General features: G+C 35.4%; 3 protein-coding genes and 1 long non-coding RNA gene across 7 annotated transcripts; 2 read left to right on the top strand and 2 right to left on the bottom strand.

Moving 5' to 3' along the window:
* Window positions 1–1,728: 1,728 nt before the first annotated feature.
* LOC116733270 (low affinity immunoglobulin gamma Fc region receptor II-like) lies at window positions 1,729–6,319 on the top strand. Of its 3 annotated transcripts, XM_032584062.1 has the most exons (7): window positions 1,729–1,885; window positions 2,856–3,000; window positions 3,067–3,114; window positions 3,286–3,546; window positions 3,739–4,020; window positions 4,155–4,310; window positions 5,642–6,319. In XM_032584062.1, the coding sequence occupies exons 2-7, from the start codon at window positions 2,982–2,984 to the stop codon at window positions 5,743–5,745; spliced, it is 870 nt and encodes a 289-aa protein (XP_032439953.1). In that variant the 5' UTR covers window positions 1,729–1,885; window positions 2,856–2,981; the 3' UTR covers window positions 5,746–6,319. The 3 variants fall into 3 exon arrangements, with proteins under 3 accessions (XP_032439953.1, XP_032439955.1, XP_032439954.1); XM_032584064.1 differs by lacking the exon at window positions 5,642–6,319 and having other exon boundaries at window positions 4,155–4,467; XM_032584063.1 differs by having other exon boundaries at window positions 1,760–3,000.
* Window positions 6,320–6,341: 22 nt separating this feature from the next.
* Window positions 6,342–19,083, bottom strand: LOC116732300 (uncharacterized). The gene is made up of 12 exons (XM_032582371.1): window positions 19,033–19,083; window positions 18,060–18,148; window positions 17,025–17,366; window positions 16,061–16,348; window positions 15,863–15,982; window positions 15,175–15,685; window positions 12,878–13,019; window positions 9,592–9,820; window positions 9,055–9,396; window positions 7,882–8,169; window positions 7,683–7,805; window positions 6,342–7,505 (listed from the first exon to the last, which is right to left on the bottom strand). Exons 2-12 carry the CDS (start codon window positions 18,127–18,129, stop codon window positions 6,994–6,996), a joined length of 2,967 nt encoding a protein of 988 aa, XP_032438262.1. The 5' UTR covers window positions 18,130–18,148; window positions 19,033–19,083; the 3' UTR covers window positions 6,342–6,993.
* LOC116733271 (uncharacterized) lies at window positions 9,804–15,113 on the top strand. Of its 2 annotated transcripts, none has more exons than XM_032584067.1 (5): window positions 9,804–11,305; window positions 11,490–11,756; window positions 12,783–13,040; window positions 13,210–13,341; window positions 13,931–15,113. In XM_032584067.1, exons 1-5 carry the CDS (start codon window positions 11,254–11,256, stop codon window positions 13,996–13,998), a joined length of 777 nt encoding a protein of 258 aa, XP_032439958.1. In that variant the 5' UTR covers window positions 9,804–11,253; the 3' UTR covers window positions 13,999–15,113. The 2 variants fall into 2 exon arrangements, with proteins under 2 accessions (XP_032439958.1, XP_032439956.1); XM_032584065.1 differs by having other exon boundaries at window positions 13,210–13,364.
* A 1,607-nt stretch (window positions 19,084–20,690) lies between the features above and the next one.
* On the bottom strand, window positions 20,691–21,373 carry LOC116733275 (uncharacterized). Its single transcript, XR_004341990.1, has 2 exons — window positions 21,178–21,373; window positions 20,691–21,107 (listed from the first exon to the last, which is right to left on the bottom strand). It is a non-coding gene; the product is annotated as an uncharacterized LOC116733275 (long non-coding RNA).
* Between the last annotated feature and the right edge of the window lie 2,423 nt (window positions 21,374–23,796).

Below are 23,796 nucleotides of genomic sequence, written 5' to 3'. Positions count from 1 at the left end.
AATCGAGAGCTTCGCTTTTTGGCTCAGTTCTTTCTTCACCACAACGGACCGGTACAGCGCCCGCTTGACGGCAGACGCTGCGCCAATCCGCCTGTCGGTCTCCCGCTCCCTTCTTCCCCCATTCATGAACAAAATCCCAAGATACTTGAACTCCTCCACTTGGGGCAGGACATCCCCCCTGACCCGGAGAAGGCACTCTACCCTTTTCTGGCTCAAGACCATGGCCTCGGATTTGGAGGCACTGATCCTCATCCCGGTCGCTTCACACTCGGCTGCGAACCGCTCCAGCGAGAGCTGCAGATCACGACCCGATGAAGCCAATAGGACCACATCATCCGCAAAAAGCAGAGATGAGATCCTAAGGCCACCAAAACGGATCCCCTCAACACCTTGGTAAAAGGAGATAGGTAAAAACAATTGTAGCTAGGTAGGGGGTGTCTCTCAGAACCCCAGAAGAACAGGACAAACAATTAATGCTGAGGAGACGAGTCAGAGGATGAGCAAAGAGAGGTGTGTTTCAAGCTGAATACAAAGACAGGAGAAAGAATTTGATGGGGGGAGAGGAAGCAGGTTGGGTTGACCACTCAAAGAGCAGAAGACAGCTGAGGTGGCAAGTCTGATTATCCCACCAAAGAGCAGGAGGAGAAAGGTGTCTTTCAGACCAAGTGCAAAGTATTGGGGGGAGAGGAAGTCTAGACCACTAAAGAACAGCAGCCTTTCAGACTCACCAACAGTACAGGGCTGTGATAAAGAATTACAATAAGCCAATAACATCCACTCTATCTCATGACATCAAGCACTACGACCCACAGCGGGAAGAGGTGTCAAATTCATTAACATATAAGCCCCTCCCCCCTCCCCGTCATACTCCTAATTATTCATGTTCATATTCATAACCTGTCATATTGAAGTTTGATGGGAGGGTGTATCTATGGTCTCTTATATGTACCCTGACCATGTCTAATGTATCTTGGATCAACCCAGTTAAAGTTAAACAAACAAAATAACCAGGGTCACAGAAGAGTTAATGTAAGGTTATTGAAGTTGTGAACTACATCTGAGGCTCTTGTGTAACTGACAATGACTAATAAAAGTATTTTTTTTGCTACGTGTCAGTGGGAGAACCCAGAAGCAGCTGCTGGAATGTATGGGATCCGGAGAAAAGAAACCATCACGCTTTGAAAGGTGAAAATCAATCAGAAAACACTATAAATATCACATATTTACATGAGTTTTCCTCAAAAGTAAGATTCACTTTTTCATTTTTAAATGCTGAATTTTACATTTGGATGATCCTTCTCCTTAAGGAAAGATGGCAGAAGCAGTGGGAAGAAGAAAGAACTGGTAGATGGCTTTATTGTATTCAAAGGACAGTTGGTGCAATGAGGGCAACAGAAAGAAGTAGAAAAGAAGAAAACATTATATCCAGATTACGTTTTGGTCATACAGGTTTAAACAGTACACTATTTAAAATGGGGAAACATCCATCAGGTAATTGTGATCTTTGTCTTCAAGAAGAGACAGTAGAACATGTTTTATTGTTATGTCCAAAGTACTCCGAGGAGAGAAGGAAATTAGAATATAGGCTTCTAAAGAATAAGTTACAGTTAAAAATTCCAGATATTTTGGGATATTCCTCTTCCTCTGAATATTTATGTTATTTCATAAAATGTCTTAAGAAAACTAAACTGATAGAAAGGATTTAGTGTTTTTTTTTTTGTTTTTTGTTTTTTAAGTTGCTTCCTGATCCACACTCCATACCAGTAGGTGGCGGTAATGCACACCATTAAGTTACTTGCCAACCGCCATTAAAAACAAGAAGAAGAAGAAGAAGAAGAAAGCAGCTGGACCTTAATGCTCTGCTGTTAAAACTTGGTTGGACTTTGTGAGTAGTTCCATTTGACTTCACTTAGAAAACTTTGAAAGGTATTGACTGTTTATTGGTTTGAGTTGCACATCCTCTCATAATTTCTCTGAAGTTTCTCATAATAAACCTTTTAACTCCTTTCTAACCACATTGGTGCTATTTTTTTATGCTACATTTTTACTCTACATAATGTCCCTCAACCTCTAGAATGAGAGCAAAAAGCCACAATCATTGCTGGAGTCTGGAGAATGAATGAAAAAGGAGCTTTAGCTGCTGTAAACTCTTCAGACACCAACTAACAATGTGCTTAACTTATATTTATTGCTCATTGATGATGTGATTGTCTTTAATGTTGCTGTGCTCCCTTGCACTGTTTTGTCTTGCAGTAAGAATCGTTGCAGTTAGAAAGCATTGCTAGCGATGAGCAGATGATGGCGGTTCAGATCTTTTCATTGCTGCAGGAGGAAGCAGCAGCAGCATCACTGTGTGATGCAGTCATGACTGATCTGCAAACATTTTGTGCTGCACAAACTTTCCACAGCTCAGTTTCAATAATCAGAGGGAAATATTTTCTCTCCAACGTTCACAGTCATCTCCTTCTCCATGGTCAGACAAGCTTTGTTCCCTCTGCACCAAACAGCCTGTGTGTAAAAGAAGAATGCTCTAATTTATTATTTATTCATTGGTTGTTTTTTTTATTTACTAAAGCAGATTTTGTTGCCGCTCATTTTTTTTATTCAAGTGATTTTGCAGAAAATGTACCATATTTCACATATTTTATGTTTGAAAATTGATTGTTGAACAACTAAATAGTCAAATACTGTGTGCAGGTTTGAGCTGTAAAAGTTGCAGCTTTCAGTCAGAGACTCTGAATTAGAAAACAGATCATCTAAAATAACTCCGATCAGCGTCAGGTGCATCAAACCTCCATCAGTCCAGTCTGTGTTTTTAGATCCGTGTCAGTTTGTGTCTCTGCATTTATTTCTAGAACTTCAACTTCAGCCTGCAGCTTCATTCAGCCCCAGAAACAACGTAGACAGGAAGAGGAAGTTCTGACCCGTATGACCCAGACAGTTTTGGTGTCAAACAGTTCAGTCGGCATCAGGCACCAGTCATGGAGGCTCCATCGTTCTGTAAGTACCAGTTCATGTAACCGAGCTGCCAGTCCGTTCTCATCCTGGATGTTTGTCTCTTTTCAGGGATCAACTTGTTTCTCCTGCTGATTTCACAAACTGAGCAGAAAACTGGTGAGTATTAAACTGAACATTGTTCCAATATTTATGTTACATCGTTTGATTTTAATCCCTAAAGATGAACTTAATTTGATCTTTTTAAAGAACTACAACTACTTTATTGTTTTTTAAATTTTGATTTATTTCCACTCAACAATCCTTTTTTTATCTTCTGCTCTGATTCAGGTTTTCCTTACATTTTCCCAGAAAGACTTCAGTTCTTTGAGTATGAGAATGTAACTGTGCAATGTGAGCGTTTAGATGGAGTCAGTGGCTGGAGAGTAATGAGGAAATTCAACCAAAACAGAGGAACAAATTCTTTGGACCCCTGCAGCTCAGCAGAACCTTCCTGCACTCTGGATCCGGCCTTCGAAGTGTACAGCGGAGAGTACTGGTGTGAAAATAAAGAAGGAGAAATGACCAATTCTATTAATATTTCTATTACAGGTATGGCTTGAAATTAATTTGTAGAAAATAGAATAAATAGGAAAAGAACAAATTATGTCATTGTGGCATTTTAAAAAAAAAACACTTTAACCTTCACCTGCAACAATTAGGCTAAAAATAAAGTACATTAAATTCTAATTAAGTAAATTTTTAATAAATTATGTGCTCTCTGTGAATATTCATTCTTCTCAGCTGGTCTGGTGATCCTGGAGGTTCCAGTCCAACCAGTAGCAGAAGGATCAGACCTGACACTTCGATGTATCCACCACAAAACTGAGCTGAAGGCCAAAGAGAAAACTGAGCTGCATCACATCAGCGATTTCTATAAAGATGGTCTCCATCTCATGACCTGCTACAGCAGCAACATGACCATCAGAAACGTCTCCAAGGCCGATGAAGGGAACTACAGCTGCAGCATCTCTGGAGCCGGAGAATCTCCTGACAGCCGGCTGGCTGTTCACAGAGCACTCACAGGTTGGTGTCACGTTTTAAAGGCTCATAACTGAGCTGGAAGATTCAGCACTGAGTGAAGAGAGTCCTGCTGTAACAGGTCAGTCTGTCTTTGTTTGTATCTGTTTGTCTTCTAACATTTGAAATGTTTCTTTCAGGCCCGTCTGAAAGAAACGGGTCGTTTGGACCGAGTCATTTGGTTCGGTCCAAACGGTGTGAAACCTTCATTCTTCAGACTGCAGCAAAATTTCTACTTGTGGCCTTGTTGTCAGCGGTGATCGCTCTGATTCACTACAAGAGAAAACAACGTACCAGTAAGATTATTCATAATTAATCATTTATTTATGTACTGACATTATTTAATGGATGATAATTAATAAATTAATAAAGTTAATGTGGTTTGAAGTCGCTGCTGTAAAGAACTCTCTACTTCATAGCTTTTCTTTTTAACACCATTATATTGTTGCTGGACTCCTATAAACTAAACGTTGTGTATGAATATGCAACAATATTCTGATTATAACACAATTCTTAGACAAAGTGTTTGTTCCTTTTATCTCCTTTCTTTGCACACTGAAAATGTTTTAGCTTATCAAACCAGTGATGGAGTCAGACACAGATGTTTTATTTTAGGATATTTAATTTTATTTTATTTTATCCTGCTTTATGCTGTCAAATAAATGTCAAATATTTTTGTGATTAATATTAGAGCCTGGTTGAGATCAGGACTGTAACAGACGGGCCAGGCTCCGGTTGGTTTAGATCGGTGGTTTGATTGATAAATAAATTCCTTATTTGAAAACTGTTTTGCTCCTTTTATGTTTTATGATAAAACTGTTTGATGCTTTCAGTTTGATAAAAAATAATACATCATTGTAGGCCAACTTATCTAAATTTGATCAAGATGCACTTAATATTTTAATATGTGAAAGTTTTTCCAAATAGAAAAAGGATGTTTTATTTAATAAGCATAACTTTGTATTTTGTTTAATCTTCAGGATTAAATGACTTCATGTCTGAAAACAAACAGGAGATTCTAAAGGAACTAAAACAGGTATTATTGTACTTTAACTATTTCAAAATTTGTAACAAGTGTTATAGAAATTATACATTTTGTCTCAGAGATAAATTATTAAAGTCTGAAGAAATATGAAGCTTTCAGGAATGAGTCAAATGAGTGAAACATTTTGATGGTTTTGCAGGAAATTATTGGATCATAAAGAATCTTTATGACAAACAGCTGGAAGGTTTTTCTGTCTGTTTTTTTTTAAATGTCCTGCCATTTATTGAGTCTATGGATAAAATATTGAGTCAATATCTTTTGAACATCATAAACTGATCGATCTCATTTGCTTTGACATTTTGTTCAGTTTTATAATTAGTTTTGTGTCTGTGAAGTTTAGAGGGGAATATCTTTACCTTCTCAGGTTAAACAATAAAACCACAGTAATTTGGTCCTCAGTGTTTATTTAGGTAACTGTGAAAATCATGTCTAGAAATAGTACAAAAACGTAGCTGCTGCTGCTGCAGCTGCTGCTGCTGCTGCTGCTGCTGCTGCTGCCTGATGAGTTTTAATTTCTAATTTTGAGACTGAATGAGAGGAAACAGATATGAACATAATTTGACCTTCATTGTGTCTCATCAGAGGCAGAGAGGACGGCGGACAGCAGCAGTCCGTCTGTCAGAGGAGGAAACGATGAACTGATCCATGAAGATACCAGTCGATTCTGTGAAACTAACATTAATTAAACTCACATTAATTAATCTCACATTATTAAATTCACATTATTGAATTTACAAATACAAGTTATGGTCAAAAATAAAGTAAAAAAGTGAAATATTATTACACTCTGCTAACATCAATTCAGTGAGGAAAATGTTTGACTATTAATGGTTTTTGATAATTTCTTAATGCTTCTTTTTCCTGCACTAAAAAAACAAAATTATTTAGCTCAGTAAAGCATTTGTTCTTCATTAATTTAAAAATAATAATTAATGAATTTAATTTAGATTAGTTTAGCTGATATTTGCGTGTTAAATGCAGCCTGGATGTGGATAATTTCTGTTTCTTTAACTTTAGCTTTTTACAAATTTCATTGTTTGAAAACTGAAAGACATTTAGTTTAAATATTTCAGAAAACGAAGGTTTTGATTTTTCTGTCTGCTGTTAACAGATTGAACTGCTCTGATGTATTTTCTGACAAAACAGACGCATGTTTAGATTTATACATCATTTAATTCCATTTTCATGCATTTGTTTTTTCTTCACAGATACTTCAAACTGTTATGCATACCAAATTATCTAAATAAATTGTCAATATTCATAGTGATTAAATTAATTCCCCTTTTTAAGTCAAAGTGAACAACTGCTCCAAAGTACTGTGCAATATTTATAAAACACAGATTAAAACACATAAGAATAAAACACAGATACAAACATTTGCTGTAAAACAATCAAAAGAAAGTCTCCTTGTTACTGGATGTTTTGATGTTCATTCTGAGAGGCATTAAGGAAAATTACCAGATTTAAAGAAAAGTTAAATAAATACAAAAAAGTGACAAAACTTTTTGTTTTAAGCACTAAAACAAAAAACAAACATGTCTTATTCTGTGTCCTGATAAAAAAGAGACTGAATCAAAAGTCAGGATGAAGATAAATCCTCAGAATAAACATAAATATCTGAAAACAGATAAATATCTGTTTTCAGATATTTATGTTACAGTTATAAAGTCAATATTTGTTCCTGGTTGGAGTTAATTTAATGAATCACATCCAGGACATTTGTAAAACAATCCTTACATGTAAAAATCAAATGACTGCTGAGTTTAAACTTTTCTGCTGATTTATTTCTTCAAAATGTTTTTTTGCCCTGAATCAGAAAAACGTCTGAAAGTTTCCACTGAATTTAATGAACTGAAACCTGATAATTTTATTTCCTCACATCATTTAAAAACAAATGAACTGAATCTGTTTCTGTCTCAGTGGTGAAATCATATTCATGTTTTCATTTCATCAAGTTGTTTTTTAATTTCCTCTACATTTTTCTCTATTTCCTGTTTCCTCTCCTTCAGCCTGTTAAAATCTTTACATGTTTTCTCTACTAGTTTCTCTGTCATCAGTTCCACATGTTGATTATCTTTCTTTGTCTTGTCCATTTTCTCTAAACTCTTTGTCATGATTGCCTTCAGTTTTAAATATCCTTGTGCTCTAGTCTCTATCATGTTCTCCGTCTGGTTTCTTTCTCCATCAATAATTGTGTTAAATTTCTTCTCATCCTCTTCAATCATTTTCTCTGTTTTCTCTCTTTGTTCACTGAGTTGTTTTCTCTGATTCTTCAGTTCCTCTGACGTCTCCATTAATGCTCCAATCAGCTGATCAATAATTTTCTGATCCTCATTTCTATATTTTAATTCCTCCTCAAGCTTTGATTTCTTCTCAGACATTTTCTCTTTATCTTTTATCATGAGCTGCTTTTCCTCCTCATTCGCTTTAACTTTTAGCTTCTTTGCTGCAGAAACAAGAAATAAATAAATAAAATTAAGGTTTTGCATCAATGAGTTTCTGATTAGCAAAATATGTACTTCAGAGAAATTAATTTATTTATTCTGGGTCTGTTTAAAAACCTGAATATATGGTTAAATATGGCATCTCATTGAACAATAAAACACATTAATAATTAACTCACAGGTTTCAGTTTGCCTCCATTTCCATATAAAAGCAGCAGCAGCTCCAATAAAAAGTGTGAAAAGCAGAATCACCATAGAGCCGATAGAAACGCTGCAGTCAGGCTGAGGAATGAAGAAACCATCTGAAACAGAGTCATGAAGAGTTTCATGTAAAAACAATATCTGAGCTGTTTACTGATCAAAATGTTTGTTTCCTACCTGGAACATGAATGTGTGTCTCTCTGCTCTGGTTGATGTCTCTCTGTTGGACTCTGCAGGTAAAGTTGTTGTAGTTTCTCTTCTCTACAGTCACTCTGCTGCTAACAGTGTAAACACCATCAGGATCTGGGCTTTTCTCTGCAGGTCCAGCAGACATGATGTTTCCGTCTCCGTCCAGCCAGAACAGCTCAGGTTCTGGATACCAGCCTGCAGCGCTGCAGTCCAGCATCACTCCACTGCTGCTGACATCCAGTCCAGATAAACTGACACCAGGTGAGGAAACAGAACCTGATGATCAGAGGACAGAGATGTCAGATTATTTCTTTATGCTTTGCAGGATGATAGTTTATAGGAATATGCATGAAAACCAATTTAACCTAAAGTAAATCCAAATGTGGGAAAAACAGACTAATTATGCCTCATACTTTTTTTAATTCCCGTCTCTTTACATTTGGCTGTGTCTAAATTCATCTCTTTCAGTCATTTTAGCACAAACAGCCCTTGTGTGAAGATATAATAATAAAAGTAAACATGCTGTAGGTACCACTTTAGGCCAGCAGGAGGCAGAATATAAACTATAATACATTTTACATGTGTAAATAAATCATGAACAGTTTAACAGAGTTAATTATGTGGAGATCAATAAGACACAATACACACTAAATATATGTTACCCTATTCTAACATATACACATTAACTACTGTAAATATAATTTTTTTAAGTTTAATTGTGAACAAAATATATATTTGAAAAGTGTTTCTTTTTCCTGAATCTGTTATCTTACATTACTTTTGTTTTAGGTTTTAATAGATCAAACTTTTAATGTAACATTATACACTGCTCAAAAAAATAAAGGGAACACTTAAACAGGTGTTTAACACTTAAAGTGTTCCCTTTATTTTTTTTGAGCAGTATATTTAGTCTGATTAAATCATGTAGAAATATTAAATCAGATTTACGATCTGTCACTCAGTACTTGAGTAAGATTTTTACCAAATACTTTTTTACTCTTGAGTAATTTTTACTTAGTTAAAACTATTTAGAAGTATTGCTACTGTTACTTTAAAAGCAGATGCTAGAAAAGCTCAGCACATTGTTGGCCACATCCCCAAGCAAAGAAAGAAAAAAGAAAAGAAAATAGTTTTTGAATTTACTAATCTGTGTTTTCTTACCAACAAGCAGATCAACAGAATATTCTTGAATCTCTTTAGGATTGTAGCATCTGAATCTGCCGTTGTCAGAGTGTTTTACAGCCGTCAGCCTCAATGAAACGTCTCCGTCTCTCAGTCTGTCTGTGAACACAGACGTTCTTCCCTTGTATGCGACGTTTTTCTCTTTTACATTTTCACTCCCTTCAAACCACATAAACACAAATCTGGGGTTGAGGTCCAGTCTCCCCCATTCCACCACCAACTCGTCGGGGTTCACAGTAACTCCCAGGTGACACGGTAAAACCACGTCATCACCGGCCATCGCTGCAACGAGCCGAGGCCGCTTCGTCTCCAGAGACTCACCTGGAAAGGAAAACAGAAACTATTAGATTTTATTACAACATGTAAAGCTTTATAACTTGTCTCAGAGATTTTTACTACCAAACATCTCATTTCTTTATAATACAGAAATGAACTCAGCTCTTCATTTGGCAGCAAACAGTAACTAATGTATCTTTCTGTCGACAGAATCGTCGCCAGTGTTTCTTAGTAAGTTACCTTTGCAGGTGAATCCCAGGAGAAGGAAACCAAACATGAGTTCAGCAAACACAAACGCTTTGATCGAAGGTTTTAGAGATAAACTTTGAGACTCGAGAATCATCCTGACGATAAAAAAGTGATAGAAGAAAACAAAGTTTAACACATTAGGAAGTAAAGTAGAAGAATTTACATTGGAGAAAAATAAGATTACCTTTCTGAATGCATCGTCTCCTTTGTTCTTTATAAACTGCAGGGGGCAAAAGTCTCAGATAAAATGACTGTAAAATGAGGCGTGGTGCAGTAACACTGGAGCAGTTGGGTCAGGAAGTGATAGGTCAATGAACTCCAGAATAAAGTTTGTCCACATCTGATGTCCTCTTTAATTTATATTGTTTTCATTTAGAAAATTAATCTGTCGCCGTTTGAAGCTTTGAAGGTCAAAGGTCAGCACCGCTGGCAGCCACTTGGTGATCTGAGCAAAATACTTTGCAGTCAAAAACACGACACCTGTGGTCAATATCTGTCTGTTTTATACATTTCTTTAATATTTGTATCGTAAGTCTGCAGAACAGAAAGCAAGTTTCATGTTATTTTACACTAACAGACTTAAATTCAGATTAAAGTAAATAATTTGTGATGCAGACTGGACATGTGATTCTTTCATGTCTCTGTTGCTTTTCTATTGATCTATTGATATATTTTATTCTTCTTCCTGAGTATTTTCCTCTCTGCCAAACTTCACACAGCATGAAGTTAAAAGTTTTTAATGGAATCAAAATGGACCAAACTGCTCTACAGCGCCCCCTAGGCTGAGGCAGGCCAAACTGTACATCATCTGATCTGATGCTGGGTATGTTGGTAGACTCCTCCAACTGAAGAAAAAATACATCTCTTTAAAATATCATCTAAAATGTGCAAATCTCTAAAGAAACAGGATTATAATAAAATTTGACTCCATATTTTATGTGTTAATTGGTCATTTTAATGATGTCACAGACTAAATGTGATGCATGTTGCCATGGTTTTTGAAGCTCTTGGTATTTACTCCAGAGACTGAGTATGAGACTCTGGTCTCCCCCTGCTGCAGGCCTTTACCTCCATCATGGCTGGTTCCACTTCCTGCATCTGCTGCTGTTCTCCACATATTTTATATTTATATCTTTTACTAGAAATGTATTCATAAAACCTCAGACAAGTGTGAACGGTGATCAATAGTATTGATTTTCTTTTTATTTTATATAAGAAAAGAGAGTATTTTTGCTTGGTCGTGCATTAGCTGTTCACCAAGCAGAGCAGAGTCTGACTGAAACTGGCTGCAGAGAGGAAGACAGTCAGTCATTTCATGCAAACGTCTGTGGAGCAACAGCTGATTTCTGCTGCATTTTACTGACGGTGTGCAGAGCTGTAAGTGTTTTAAAAGGTGCAGCACAGAGTCAGTGGGCTGCTCTGTTATTTCTAGAAATACAAATTCAGCCTGCAGTTTTAATAAGCCCTGAAATAAACCAGACAGGAAGAGGAAGTGCTGGCCGACGTGATCATTATGAGTCGGTGTGAAGAACTCCAGTAACGCTGAGCGTCATGGAGGTTACATCTGTCTGCTTCTGTAAGTATAACATTAAATAAGCAGCTTCTGTCTCAGTTCATATCAGATATTCATCTCATTTTAATGTGTTTTCAGTGATGAACATGTTTGTTCTGCTGACTGAACAAACTGAAGCAGCTGAAACAGCTGGTGAGTTGCTGAGCATCACAAACAGGTTTTTACAAAAGTGACATTTAAGCTGCGTTTAGTTTAACTTATTGAAAAAAGAACATTTCAAATAATTTGATCAATTCAACTGTTTTATATGAGTTAGTGTTTACCATGGCTCTTATTTTTTCTGTACCACATGTTTTTCCCATTGTTTTCCACTCAGATGGATCTTTCCCGGATATTTTTCCAAGGAGACTTCAGTTCTTTGAGTATGAGTCCATTACTGTCCAGTGTGAACTGATGGAAGATGCAAATGTCTGGAGAGTAATGAGGGAGTTTCACAAATCCAGACCAACAAACTCTTCAGACCCCTGCAGCTCCCCAGCTCCATCCTGCACCATCAAACCGGCCTTGGAAAAACACAGTGGAGAGTACTGGTGTGAAAACGACCTGGGGGAGACGAGCCGGACCCTCAGCGTCTCTATTACAGGTCAATAATCCAGAAAAGGGTTCAGATTAGAAAAGAACATGAAATCTATTCATACTAACCTAATAACTGGAAATTTATATAGAGAGTAGAGTTACTTCAAAATACTCTTTTATATTTTTACCTTTGAATGTACTGTACATTTTGTTTTGGATTTAAAAACAGACAATAAAACCAGATTTCCTTCAATTCATCTTATAAAAATAAATCATGGTTTTGTCTTGCCAAGATGCTATAATTAGCTAGACTGAAGAATATTTAGTATGAAGAAAAGAAATATGTAGGTATATGATTATTCCACCAAATATTGATTTCTGAACTCTTCCGGAGTTAAAACATTAGTATTGTTGTTTCTAAATGAATATAAACTTGTTTTCTTTGCATTATTTGAGGTCTGATATCACTGCATCTTCATTATTTTGACCATTTCTCATTTTCTACAAAAAATAAAAAAATCTTTGTTTGGAATTTCAAAGACATGTCAGTAGTTCATAGAGTGAATGAACAATTTTCATTTTACTCAGACATAAACCTATAAAGAGTAAAATCAGAGAAACTGATTATTTAAGTGACCTCTTAATTTTTCCACACACACATATACAGTATATATATATATATATATATATATATATATATATATATATATATATATATATATATATATAATGTGTGTGTCTTTTTTTGGGATACCAAATAAATAATTTGCACCAGAGCTGATTTGCTTCAAAGACGTTTGATTGACTTTATTAATCAAAACTGCATTCAGCATCAAAATAGTATTTTGCTGATGTGTAATTGACTTTAGTTTGTATGACTTGTAGGGGTGCATTGGTGTGTGCGTGTGTGTGTGTGTGTGCGTGTGTGCGTGTGCGTGCGTGTGTGTGTGTGTGTTGGACTGGGAGCATATGAGTAGAAATATTGTTTAGTGGGTGCATGTGTGTCATTGTCAAATTGTTAAAGAACAGAAGAACGCCCTCCTGATGTTTTATATTTTTTTCTAAATAAATTATCTCCATATTTATTTTTCAGCTGGTCTGGTGATCCTGGAGGTTCCAGTCCAACCAGTAGCAGAAGGATCAGAAGTGACACTTGGATGTATCCACCAGAAAACTGAGCTGCATCACATCAGAGATTTCTATAAAGATGGTCTCCATCTCATGACCTGCTACAGCAGCAACATGACCATCAGAAACGTCTCCAAGGCCGATGAAGGGAACTACAGCTGCAGCATCTCTGGAGCCGGAGAATCTCCTGACAGCCGGCTGGCTGTTCACAGAGCACTCACAGGTTGGTGTCACGTTTTAAAGGCTCATAACTGAGCTGGAAGATTCAGCACTGAGTGAAGAGAGTCCTGCTGTAACAGGTTAGTCATTCCTTTTAGTCAGTTTGTCTTAAGTTTTACTTCCTGTTATGTTGATGTCATATTTATATTTTAATATCTAAAATATACTTTCAGGACCAACTGAAGAAACTCCTCCTGCTCAGTGTGAGCAGAACAAAACCTTCAGTCTGCAGTCGGCTGTCAGAGTCGTGTTATTTGTCTTGTTGTCTCTGGTGACTGGAGTGATTCTCTACAAGCTGAGAAAAGGTGATAAAATCATTTATATCCAGGTTAGTTATTTATTGACAGCATGTCTGATCAGCATGTTATGCTGACCTCTACAACAGTTTGTGTTTTTGTTTTTCTTCTGCATAATTTCATTCAATAACTTGATGTATTCAAACTATGAACTAAAAAATAATTCAGTAAGTTTTAAACCCTATAAATTAACAACTTTAAACATTTAGTGCAGGTTGTGGTAATTTGGTCTCAGCGTTTAATTTTAAAAGCAGTTTACTAAACTATCTTCAGATATCTGTGAAGCGAAGGGGAGAATTTTTAACTTCTCGATTTAAAACCTCAAACTAAAACCACAGGCATCAGCAAAACGACCTGCTGTGTTTATTTTGTACATCAGTGCAAGTTATGATCAAAAATACACTCAGCTGCTGCAGCAGAGAGATGAGGTGCAGCTTCTGCATCAGGTTCACCTCCAGAATATTATTTACTTAAAAACTGCATAGAAGCAAAATAAATCAACATGAAACTTCAGTCAGTAACATAAATTCTCCACAAAGAGAAATCTCTAAATTGAGATTCAAACTAAATCTTGACTGATTGTTTTGTTTCCCATCAGAAGCAGAACCACAGTCGGCGTCAGTCCATGTCTGTCAGAGGAGGAAACGCATCACTGACAGGAAGTAAACCAACAGCTTGAACTTCTGAGATGCAAAATATGATCAAAACGCGTCAGGAAGCATAAAAATGTTAATAAACTTAAATAGTTTTTCTCTTTTATTGGCAAATCCATTTCTTTTAGAATCAAGATGGATTTAAATAATTAAAACGTTTATTCTCAATAAAGTTTTTTATTTTAGATATGATGTATTATATTTTCCATAACTTGACCAGGTTGTCTTTAACTCATAGTGCATATTAAATAAATTCTTTAATCTTTGACCTTTAAAGGTGTGAATCAAATAAAAACAGCTGCGCATTCATTTCTTGTCATGATTTCTTGTATTTCATATTGTTGAGTTTATATATTATTCACTATAACAGAAAACTGTGAGAATATAACAACTATTTTAAATTTTAACATAATTTCATCATGATGATCAGAGTTATGAATATCAGGTTATATGTGACAATATTAAGAGATTTTAAATGAACTGTTTTGTTCTTTCACAAGTTTTTGCAGTTATTTATTGTTGTAGTTTGTTTTAAATAAGATCAACTGTATGATAACTTTTGAGCCTTTTATTTTGGTTAAATTGAGCATCATGTTCCTGATGGACTCTATCAGTATTTAAAGAAAATGGCACACTTTAAAAAAACATTGGTAAATACATGGAAGATAATAGAAATAAAAAAAAAACAGGTAAAGAAATACAAAAAAGCTTGTAAAAAACAGAATTCATATTGGCAAAAAAAGCAAATGGTAGCTATTATTTTTACATCTTGCACATTAATTAATGTTTTGTAGTTTCTTCTACAGTAGAAAACTTTACTGGTCAACACAGACGGAAACATCAGAGGTCATTAAACTGAATTTATCTTCTGATATAAATAAATTAGATCATTTCTCACTTTGTCCTGAAACTGAACCCAGAGAAGTTTAGAAGATAAAAGAAAAATAAAAAAACATTTCAAGCTTTGACTTTTTTTATAATATGTTCTAGTTTAATTCCTAAAGTTTCTAAACTTCATGAAAAGAAAACTTTGTATCTGAGAAAATGTCTTTATCTTATATTTTATACTGATAAAAATACTTTAATGAAAAATCAGCAAATCTGCTGAGATGAAACTTGACATATTTTCTGACATCATGTAAAAAATGAACTGAATCTGTTTCTGTCTCAGTGGTGAAATAACATTCATGTTTTCATTTCATCAAGTTGTTTTTTAATTTCCTCTACATTTTTCTCTATTTCCTGTTTCCTCTCCTTCAGCCTGTTAACCTCTTTACATGTTTTCTCTACTAGTTTCTGTGCCATCAGTTCCACATGTTGATGATCTTTCTTTGTCTTGTCCATTTTCTCTAAACTCTCTGTTATGATTAACTTCAGTTTTAAATATCCTTGTGCTTTTTTCTCTACCAAGTTCCCCGTCTGGTTTCTTTCTTCATCAATAACTGTGTTAAATTTCTTCTCATCCTCTTCAATCATTTTCTCTGTTTTCTCTCTTTGATCACTGAGTTGTTTTCTCTGATTCTTCAGTTCCTCTGACGTCTCCATTAATGCTCCAATCAGCTGATCAATAATTCTCTGATCCTCATTTCTATATTTTAACTCCTCCTCAAGCTTTGATTTCTTCTCAGATAATTTCTCTTTTTCTTTAATCATGAGCTGCTTTTCCTCCTCATTCGCTTTAACTTTTAGTTTCTTCTTTGCTGCAGAAACAAGAAAAAATCCATAAGATTAAGTTTTTCCATCTGTTGAGTTTCTGATTAGCAAAATATGTACTTCAGAGAAATTAATTTATTTATTCTGGGTCTGTTTAAAAACCTGAATATATGGTTAAATATGGCATCTCATTGAACAATAAAACACATTAATAATTAACTCACAGGTTTCAGTTTGCCTCCATTTCCATATAAACGCAGCAGCTCCAATAACAACTATGATGCCCAAAATCCCAGCAAAAATATTAAAAATATTACAGTCAGGCTGAGAAATGAAGAAACCATCTGAAACAGAGTCATGAAGAGTTTCATATAAAAACAATATCTGAGCTGTTTACTGATCAAAATGTTTTAGTTTCCTACCTGGAACATGAATGTGTGTCTCTCTGCTCTGGTTGATGTCTCTCTGTTGGACTCTGCAGGTAAAGTTGTTGTAGTTTCTCTTCTCTACAGTCACTCTGCTGCTAACAGTGTAAACACCATCAGGATCTGGGCTTTTCTCTGCAGGTCCAGCAGACATGATGTTTCCGTCTCCGTCCAGCCAGAACAGCTCAGGTTCTGGATACCAGCCTGCAGCGCTGCAGTCCAGCTTCACTCCACTGCTGCTGACATCCAGTCCAGATAAACTGACACCAGGTGAGGAAACAGAACCTGATGATCAGAGGACAGAAAAAGAATCACATCGTTTAACAGTCGATCTGTGAAAATCAGCTAAATGTTACATTGAAGCTGCAACTGAACTGAAGAGGCAGAATAAACTTCATGTTTTTCTTTTCTAAGTGAGTTTTGTGGAGTATTTATGAACAGTCAGTAAGTGATGAACAGAAAGTTAATTTGAAGGGAATTTTTTATTTAAAGTAAAATTTACTCAATTATTTCATCCTATGTTGCTTTCAAATGTAACAGTCCAGCTGTTTTAAACTTCTAAATGTTTTAATTATGTTAAAATACTTTTCAATCATTTTTATGTCTTGAATCAACAATTATAAATAAACTTGGTAATGATAACCTTACAGCTGCACTCAGCATAGATCTTTCAAAATATTCCAAACATTACAGATTATAATAGACAGTCTGAGTTAAAATGTTAAATTGTTTTTATTTTAAGTTCATAGTGACACATTTTCAGTGAGTTTTATTCAAAATCAGATAATTAAACAATCTTGTCTATAAAAACTATTTCAACTTGCTGATTTCGGAACATGATGTAAAACCTTTGATAACTGATGTAGTTTTGAGTTAAAATGTCTTTGCAAATATTCCTTAGTAAACATTAACATGAAGATATGCGTTTTACTGTATGTTTTAAGTTATTTTCTTTACTTACCAACAACAAGCTCAACAAAATATTCCTTCTTCTCTTTCGGTAAGTAGCATCTGTATCTTCCATTGTCAGATATTCTGACATCAGAGAGTTTCAGTGAAACGTCTCCATTTTTCAGATTTTCGGGAAACATTGACGATCTTCCCCTGTAGGCTTCGTTTTGGTCGGCTGTATATTCTTGACCTTCAAGACTCACAAACACAAATCTGGGTTTCAGGTCGGGTCTGCCCCACTCCACGGTCATCTTAGACGCATCTTTAGGAGGTTTCAGGAAACACGGCAGAACCACGACCTCACCGACCATCACTGTAACTGACTGGGATGAACCTGTCTGCTGTGACTCACCTGAAAATGACAAAAGATGAGAAATTTCAAATCTACCTGCAATTTTTCTTAAAACCAACATAACAAAAATCGCCTTGTGTTGATTTACATGCTTTTTTGGAGGCACTTTGCTGCCCTCTAGTGGTTGTAGTTATTCCCATTAAAGTATCATTAGCATAGTAAAAACCACCTTTATTATTTGTGGTTATTAGCACTTATTCAGCCAGAAAGTGTGTGATGACACACACATTGATATTAAACTATTTTCTATCTATTCCATCCAGATTTAACATCAGTTTCTGTTTTACTGCATTCTGAGCTTCTACAACTTTAACAGGTTTTAGAAGCTGTGAGGATTAAGAGAACACTGGCTGGTTTTAGCTCATTTTGTTTTGAAAGATTAAGATTATAACACTGAACTAATCTCTAATTTGTCAAATTATTTCAAGACAGATGGATGAATCAAACTGTCAGTTGTGCAATAGTACCTGATTTCATGCACATTTTTTTGACTAACTGCAACATAGATTGTGTTGAATCTTCACCCCTAAAAGAAAAAATGTCTTTGTTAACTAACCGTCTTGACTTTTCCCAACCTGTGGTGACTAAAGCAAACATTTTTAATCCTGGAGTCATAGAGGAAACACTGATAAATATCACAGTCACAGTCAAACTAAATTTAAACAGATTCCAGTATATTTGTGTAAAGATTACCTTTGCAGGTGAACATGAGGAGCAGGAAGCCAATCACAGCAATAATGGAGAGATGATTCATAGTTAACATCTTTTGCTTATGAACCGACCTGTAAATGTAATATTAAACCACAGAGTATGGTTTTAAATTAATTTAGTGTTAAAGGATTTCTATCAAAAATGACATGGCAACTATGTAAATAAATATTGTTTTATATATTGCTTGTGGTCTTCAGCCTTTAGTTTATTTTGTCATGATGAATTTCAAAAATAACTAGCTTTTTATTTCCAAATAAATATTTTTAAAATAATTATTGAAAATGTCAATATTGATGTTTTTGAACAGAGAATAAGAAAACAACGCTTCAAATTAAGACATAGAGGAACATGCAAACTTTAAAGGAAGATATTAAATAAATATTTATTAACGGTAAAGAACTCAAAAGAACACAAAAACCAAAATCTTTAAGTTTTTCAAATACAGAAATATAAAATGCTTCCTGAAGTTACAATGAAACGTTAAAACATTAGAAAATGATGTAAAACCACCAACAAAAAAATCATACTCGGGTTAAAAAAGCAATAAAGTGTAGTTTAATACAGGAGATAAAATTTAACATGCAGTTTCATTTACATGCACCAACATTTTGATTAAGACAAACCTGCAGCAGGTTCAGTTAAACAACCAACAATCGTAAAAAGAACCTGAACCATGAAATCAGCAATAAAATTCAAAGACAAACGTTGAAATTTACAGACATAATTTTAAAATCTTTTACATTTAAATATGTTAAAAAGTTAAATATTTGTTAATGAAATTTGAAATGTACAATTTCAAGAGTTTTTATTAATCAAAATAAACTCATAATCTAACAATCAATTTGACTAAAAATGACTTTCAGTAATATGAACAATTAGAAAATATTTCAGACTAGATTAATAACTTAAAGTGAAAAATGGAGCGATAGAAGGATTAGAAGGTTTCAGTACGTACCCGCTCTGCAGAGACTCATTTATGGTAAAACAGGTTCAAAGTAACAGGAACATGAGATTCTGGGTCAAAGTCCATGAACAGCTCAGTTCCTTTTATATGTAATAAAATAAGGTGTGTTCAGTTTTGTTGGTTGTAACTTTCACAGTGATTTATCAGAAACTCAAAAGGTTTTCTGTTTGGTAAAAGACTTTTAACAAAACCTTTACAGAAGCACATATGAATTTATGTTTCTGAAATGACTGACAGAAAATAGTAATCTTTTTCTAAATATTCAAATTTGTTGAGATTTGTCTACATACAGTATAAAACCATTAAAATAAGTATAAAACTCATCATTACTTTTCATCTGCAATGAATTCAGATTCATCATTTTAACCTGGAAACAATAGTTTGAATAAATTAATGTGACGCCCAGGAGCAAAATGACGTTCTGTCCCAGGATGAGTGTATGTAAACTTCTGACTCCAGTTGTTGCAACATAGAGATGAATTTCCAAAGATAAAGATCTGAGGATGTTAAAGGAAGAAAAGAGTCAATAACCACAGTTTTGTTGATTTTATTTTGGTAATAATTCAAAGATCTTTTTAACACAAGTTTGTGAATTAGAATGCAGCACATTTTGGACATAAAAGACTGATTTAACATAAGAACCACAGTTATCAGCTTTCTGCTCTGAGACTTGGAGTTTTGTTAAGTTGGACACAGTCCTCTGTAACAAAATACAATTTCCTCAAATCAGAGACAAGATGAATGAAAGGCCAGAATGTCTCAGGATTTAGAGTTTATGACACGTTTTAAAGAAACGTTTTGAGTTCAGCCATGATTGTGGAGATTAAATCTACCAATCTCTAAATGTTTCATTTAAAAAACATAGAAATGAGAATAGAATTACCTTTTTCCCCACAAAACTTCTAATACAATCATGTTTTCTAACATTTCTTACATCTCGTCAGACATATTTGTGCACTTATATGTAAAAGCAACATTACACATAAACACATAGTTTTATTAATCTAATGCATTTTCTTAAATGTACACATGTAGTAATTTTAAGCTTTAATTACTGACATGTTTCAGAATAAATGCTTTTGAAATGGGCCCTGTGGTCTTACAGTACAGAGCTGCTTTTAACACCTGCAGTCCTTCAGCACCGATCTGTCATCATTTCCAAGAGTCACAACAAACAGTGAGGCTTTTTCTTCTCTTATGGGTCCCATCTGTGGAATAGTCAGCAGGATCTCCTGAAGGCTAAGACTTTACTTTTCAGCTACTAAACATCTGCTGTTAGGTTTATTCTTTAAATAAACTCTGAAAGAATCACAAGGACACAAAAACTTGTTTTTCTGCAGACGAGCTAACTCCAACAGGGTCTTGCAACCCTTCAATATTTATTCACTTCTAAGCATAGGCATGTCGTCATAATGATAATTCAACACCAAAAACAAGTACAGGAAAATGCATTCCATATATGGTAACTTAAAAAAGCTGCGTTTGACATTTACACAGGATGTCACCTGTCCTTGTAGACAGCTGAAAGCATCGGCACATTGTCTGGAAACGTCTTTAACAGGAAATCACATTTTGCAGAAGTATAAAAACAGCAGATATGTCAATAAATAAATGGTAAAAAGTATAAATTCCCTATCACCTGCTGGTTCTCTAATGTGTAAAACTAAGTTGTGTTTTTACTCAACTTAATTAGTTGAGTTGGTTACTGTGTAAAATCTAAGGACACTAATTTATGTTCTCTACAGGTTCCAGAGCTTTCTCTATGTTCAGTGTTTGTCTTTCAATGGTTTTCTTTTTCTCATCTAATTTCCACTGGGTCTGTAGCAGTTTTTCTTTTTCCTTTAACAAAGACTCTGTGTCATCATGGCTTTGTCTGTCTGTTATTTTGGTTTCCACTGATTGAAGTTCTTCTTTGTTTATCTTCATTTCAGACTCAGCTTCTCTGAGTTGTTCTGCTAGTTGATGTTTCTGGTTCTCCAGTTCAGTTTTCACTTTATTCAGGGTGGAAAGAAGCGACTCTTTCTCATCCCATGTTCCCCCTGCATCTTTCTGCTTCGACTCGATCCCTGTCATGTAAAGGAAATACTTTAATAACACATTAATAACTTTCATTTATCATCATCTCTGCTCACTTACTGGTTGTCTCATTTTCAGTCTCAGATTCAGGAACTTGTTTATTTTCTCTGCTCAAGTTGTTCCTGGTGGGAAGAAACGACTCCTCTTCATCACATCCTTGCTCAACATCTTGATGCCTCGACTTCTTACCTGCCATGGAAAATAATAACATCATTACATAGTGAAACATTTCATTTTACTTTGGAAATCTTATGCTATTTAAAATTAAAATAATTTGAAATATTTTACATATAGTGGAAGCAAAAATAATTCATGTTTACTGCAAAAAATTAGGCAAATTCTCAGTAACTGTAACTTACATTTATAGATGTATATGAAGACAAAGGCAATGGATATTAAACCCCCAATAATCAGTCCAACAGCACCGCCGATCAGGGCCCATTCCAGAGGGCTGAGGTCCATTTCAAGTGTAGAAGTTAAACTGATAAACAGTAAATAATAAGCCACAGTTAAAATATTATATATATTTACATCTTTGTACTAATTCATAAGAAATTGATGCAAAAAGTTATTCAGAGGTTGTAAAATCAACCTAAAAACTAAAAAGCTGAAGTTTAGACAAACCTTTCAGTGTTTTGCAGTTTTAATGTGATTTTCTTTTTATGTTGCAGGATCCAAAATGCAGGAGGAGGCAGAATGTTGCTTATTTACAGTGAAATAAAGACACTCATCAGCAGAACAACTGGAGACAGCAGGAAATAGGAAATGCAACAAAATGGAGCAGGAGGATCCGATTCTAGAGGAGAAAACCAGGAAGTAGAAATACTGTTATACTAAAAACAGGCGTCATGTGCTAGATGAGAAAAAACCAACAAAAAGTTTTAAAACAGAAAAAAATCATATTCATGTTCAAAAACAAACAAATCTCTGAAAGACAAGATTTCACAGGTATGAAAAAGGATCACATGAAGCTGTAGACTGGTTTCTGATGAATTGACATAAACTAGAAAAGCTAAATAAAATCTAAAATAAATAAAAATAGGCATTACATATTTGTTTTAATATTCTAAAAGCGTACCTTAGTGTTCACCACGAAGAAAGTTCAGTTCAGTTCAGCTCACCGAAGAGCGAATGAGCAACAGGATCAAAGTCCTGCAATAAATGAAATAGTTTCAGTCTTGTGACCTGAAAATCAGTCAAGTTTATTTGTACAGAACATTTCAGCAACAACACAGTTCAACACAGTAACATCATAAAAATGCAACAATACAAAGATATAAATTATACAAAAACCCTTACCTTAATGCACCTGAAAAGAAAAAATGTAAACAAACCATTATTTATTTCATAATTGTGACTCAATTTTTTTTCTAGAATCTTAAAATTTATATTAATATATTTGTATACATATGCTTTATAAACCATATTTGTATAGAATGATTGTATATATATAGTATATACTGTATATATATATATATATATATATATATATATATATATATATGTATATAAGCTGACTGGATAGCTCAATAGATAAGGCATCAGTATATCACTGAGAGGGCGGGGGTTCGAATCCAGTCTGGGGTCCTTAGGCAAGACCCTTCAAGCTACTGCCAACCTCATACCATGAGGTATGCCGGCTCAGACGTCAGGTGTCAGGTGTTGGGGAACCAGATGACAAATGGGCTACGGAAATGGGCGAGAGATGAAAATGTGGATCTGTTGGATCAGAGAGGTTACTGAGGTTAAAGCCTCATTGAGATACCAATGAGCTGATCAGATAAGAGCAGCCATGAGACCCAATACCCACCATGGAAAAGACGGTTAGAGGCTAAAGTACAGGCAGGTGCCACAACTACGAGAGGACCATAATAACCTCCCTGAGCAAGCCTTGGTAACTCACTGCCCTCCATGAGCGACTGGCAGGTCGCTACAAAGTGGGACTCACCCTGAATGGTCCAGAAGGATCCATCAAAGGGTCCAGTCCCACCCATGGATAAACACATGAGCACGGCACAGAAAGGTATCGGTGTAAATAGCAGAGGAGCCAAACACCAACTCATCGTAGACCGCACAGTTGCCCGAGACTGCAAAACCTGACACACCAACCTGTGCATGGCTTGGATTGATTACAAGAAAGCCTATGATTCAATGCCGCATACTTGGATCATTGAATGCTTAGAGATGTATAACATCAACAGGACTCTGAGAGCCTTCATTGCAAACTCGATGAGGCTGTGGAAAACCACCCTTGAAGCCAACTGCAAACCACTTGCACAAGTGTCCATCAAATGTGGCATATACCAAGGAGATGCTCTGCCCCCACTACTGTTCTGCATAGGCCTGAACCCCCTCAGCCAAATTATCAACAAGACTGGCTACGGATACCAACTCAAAAATGGGGCCAACATCAGTCACCTTCTCTGTATGCCAAGAGTGAGCGAGACATCGACTCACTGATCCACACCACCAGGATCTACAGCACGGACATTGGGATGTCATTCGGACTAGAGAAGTGCGGTCGGCTGGTCACAAAGAGGGGGAAGGTCATCCGCACAGAAGGGGTCTCACTCCCAGAAGGAACAATAGCAGACATAGAGGACAGTTACAAGTACCTAGGTATACCACAAGCAAATGGCAACCTCGATGAGGTCACAAGGAAAAGAGCCACAGCTAAAT

This window comes from Xiphophorus hellerii, chromosome 14 (genome assembly GCF_003331165.1).
Source record: "Xiphophorus hellerii strain 12219 chromosome 14, Xiphophorus_hellerii-4.1, whole genome shotgun sequence".
In the NCBI taxonomy this organism is placed as follows: Eukaryota; Metazoa; Chordata; class Actinopteri; order Cyprinodontiformes; family Poeciliidae; genus Xiphophorus; species Xiphophorus hellerii.
Note: the sequence above shows the minus strand (reverse complement) of the source record. Positions and strands in the feature narration are given on the sequence as shown.

Bases quoted from the DNA above. Each gene is read 5' to 3' on its own strand.
- LOC116733270 (XM_032584062.1), top strand. The intron at 3,115-3,285 runs GTGAGTATTAAA...GCTCTGATTCAG, and splicing joins ACAAACTGAGCAGAAAACTG to GTTTTCCTTACATTTTCCCA. The intron at 4,311-5,641 runs GTAAGATTATTC...GTGTCTCATCAG, and splicing joins CAAGAGAAAACAACGTACCA to AGGCAGAGAGGACGGCGGAC.
- LOC116733271 (XM_032584065.1), top strand. From the start codon at position 11,254: ATGAACATGTTTGTTCTGCTGACTGAACAAACTGAAGCAGCTGAAACA. The intron at 13,041-13,209 runs GTTGGTGTCACG...ATATACTTTCAG, and splicing joins TGTTCACAGAGCACTCACAG to GACCAACTGAAGAAACTCCT. The intron at 13,365-13,930 runs GTTAGTTATTTA...GTTTCCCATCAG, and splicing joins ATAAAATCATTTATATCCAG to AAGCAGAACCACAGTCGGCG.
- LOC116732300 (XM_032582371.1), bottom strand. From the start codon at position 18,129: ATGTTAACTATGAATCATCTCTCCATTATTGCTGTGATTGGCTTCCTG. The intron at 15,686-15,862 runs GTGAGTTAATTA...TTGTTTCTGCAG, and splicing joins ATGGAGGCAAACTGAAACCT to CAAAGAAGAAACTAAAAGTT. The intron at 13,020-15,174 runs ATGAATGTTATT...CTCTGTGAACAG, and splicing joins CAACTTGATGAAATGAAAAC to CCAGCCGGCTGTCAGGAGAT.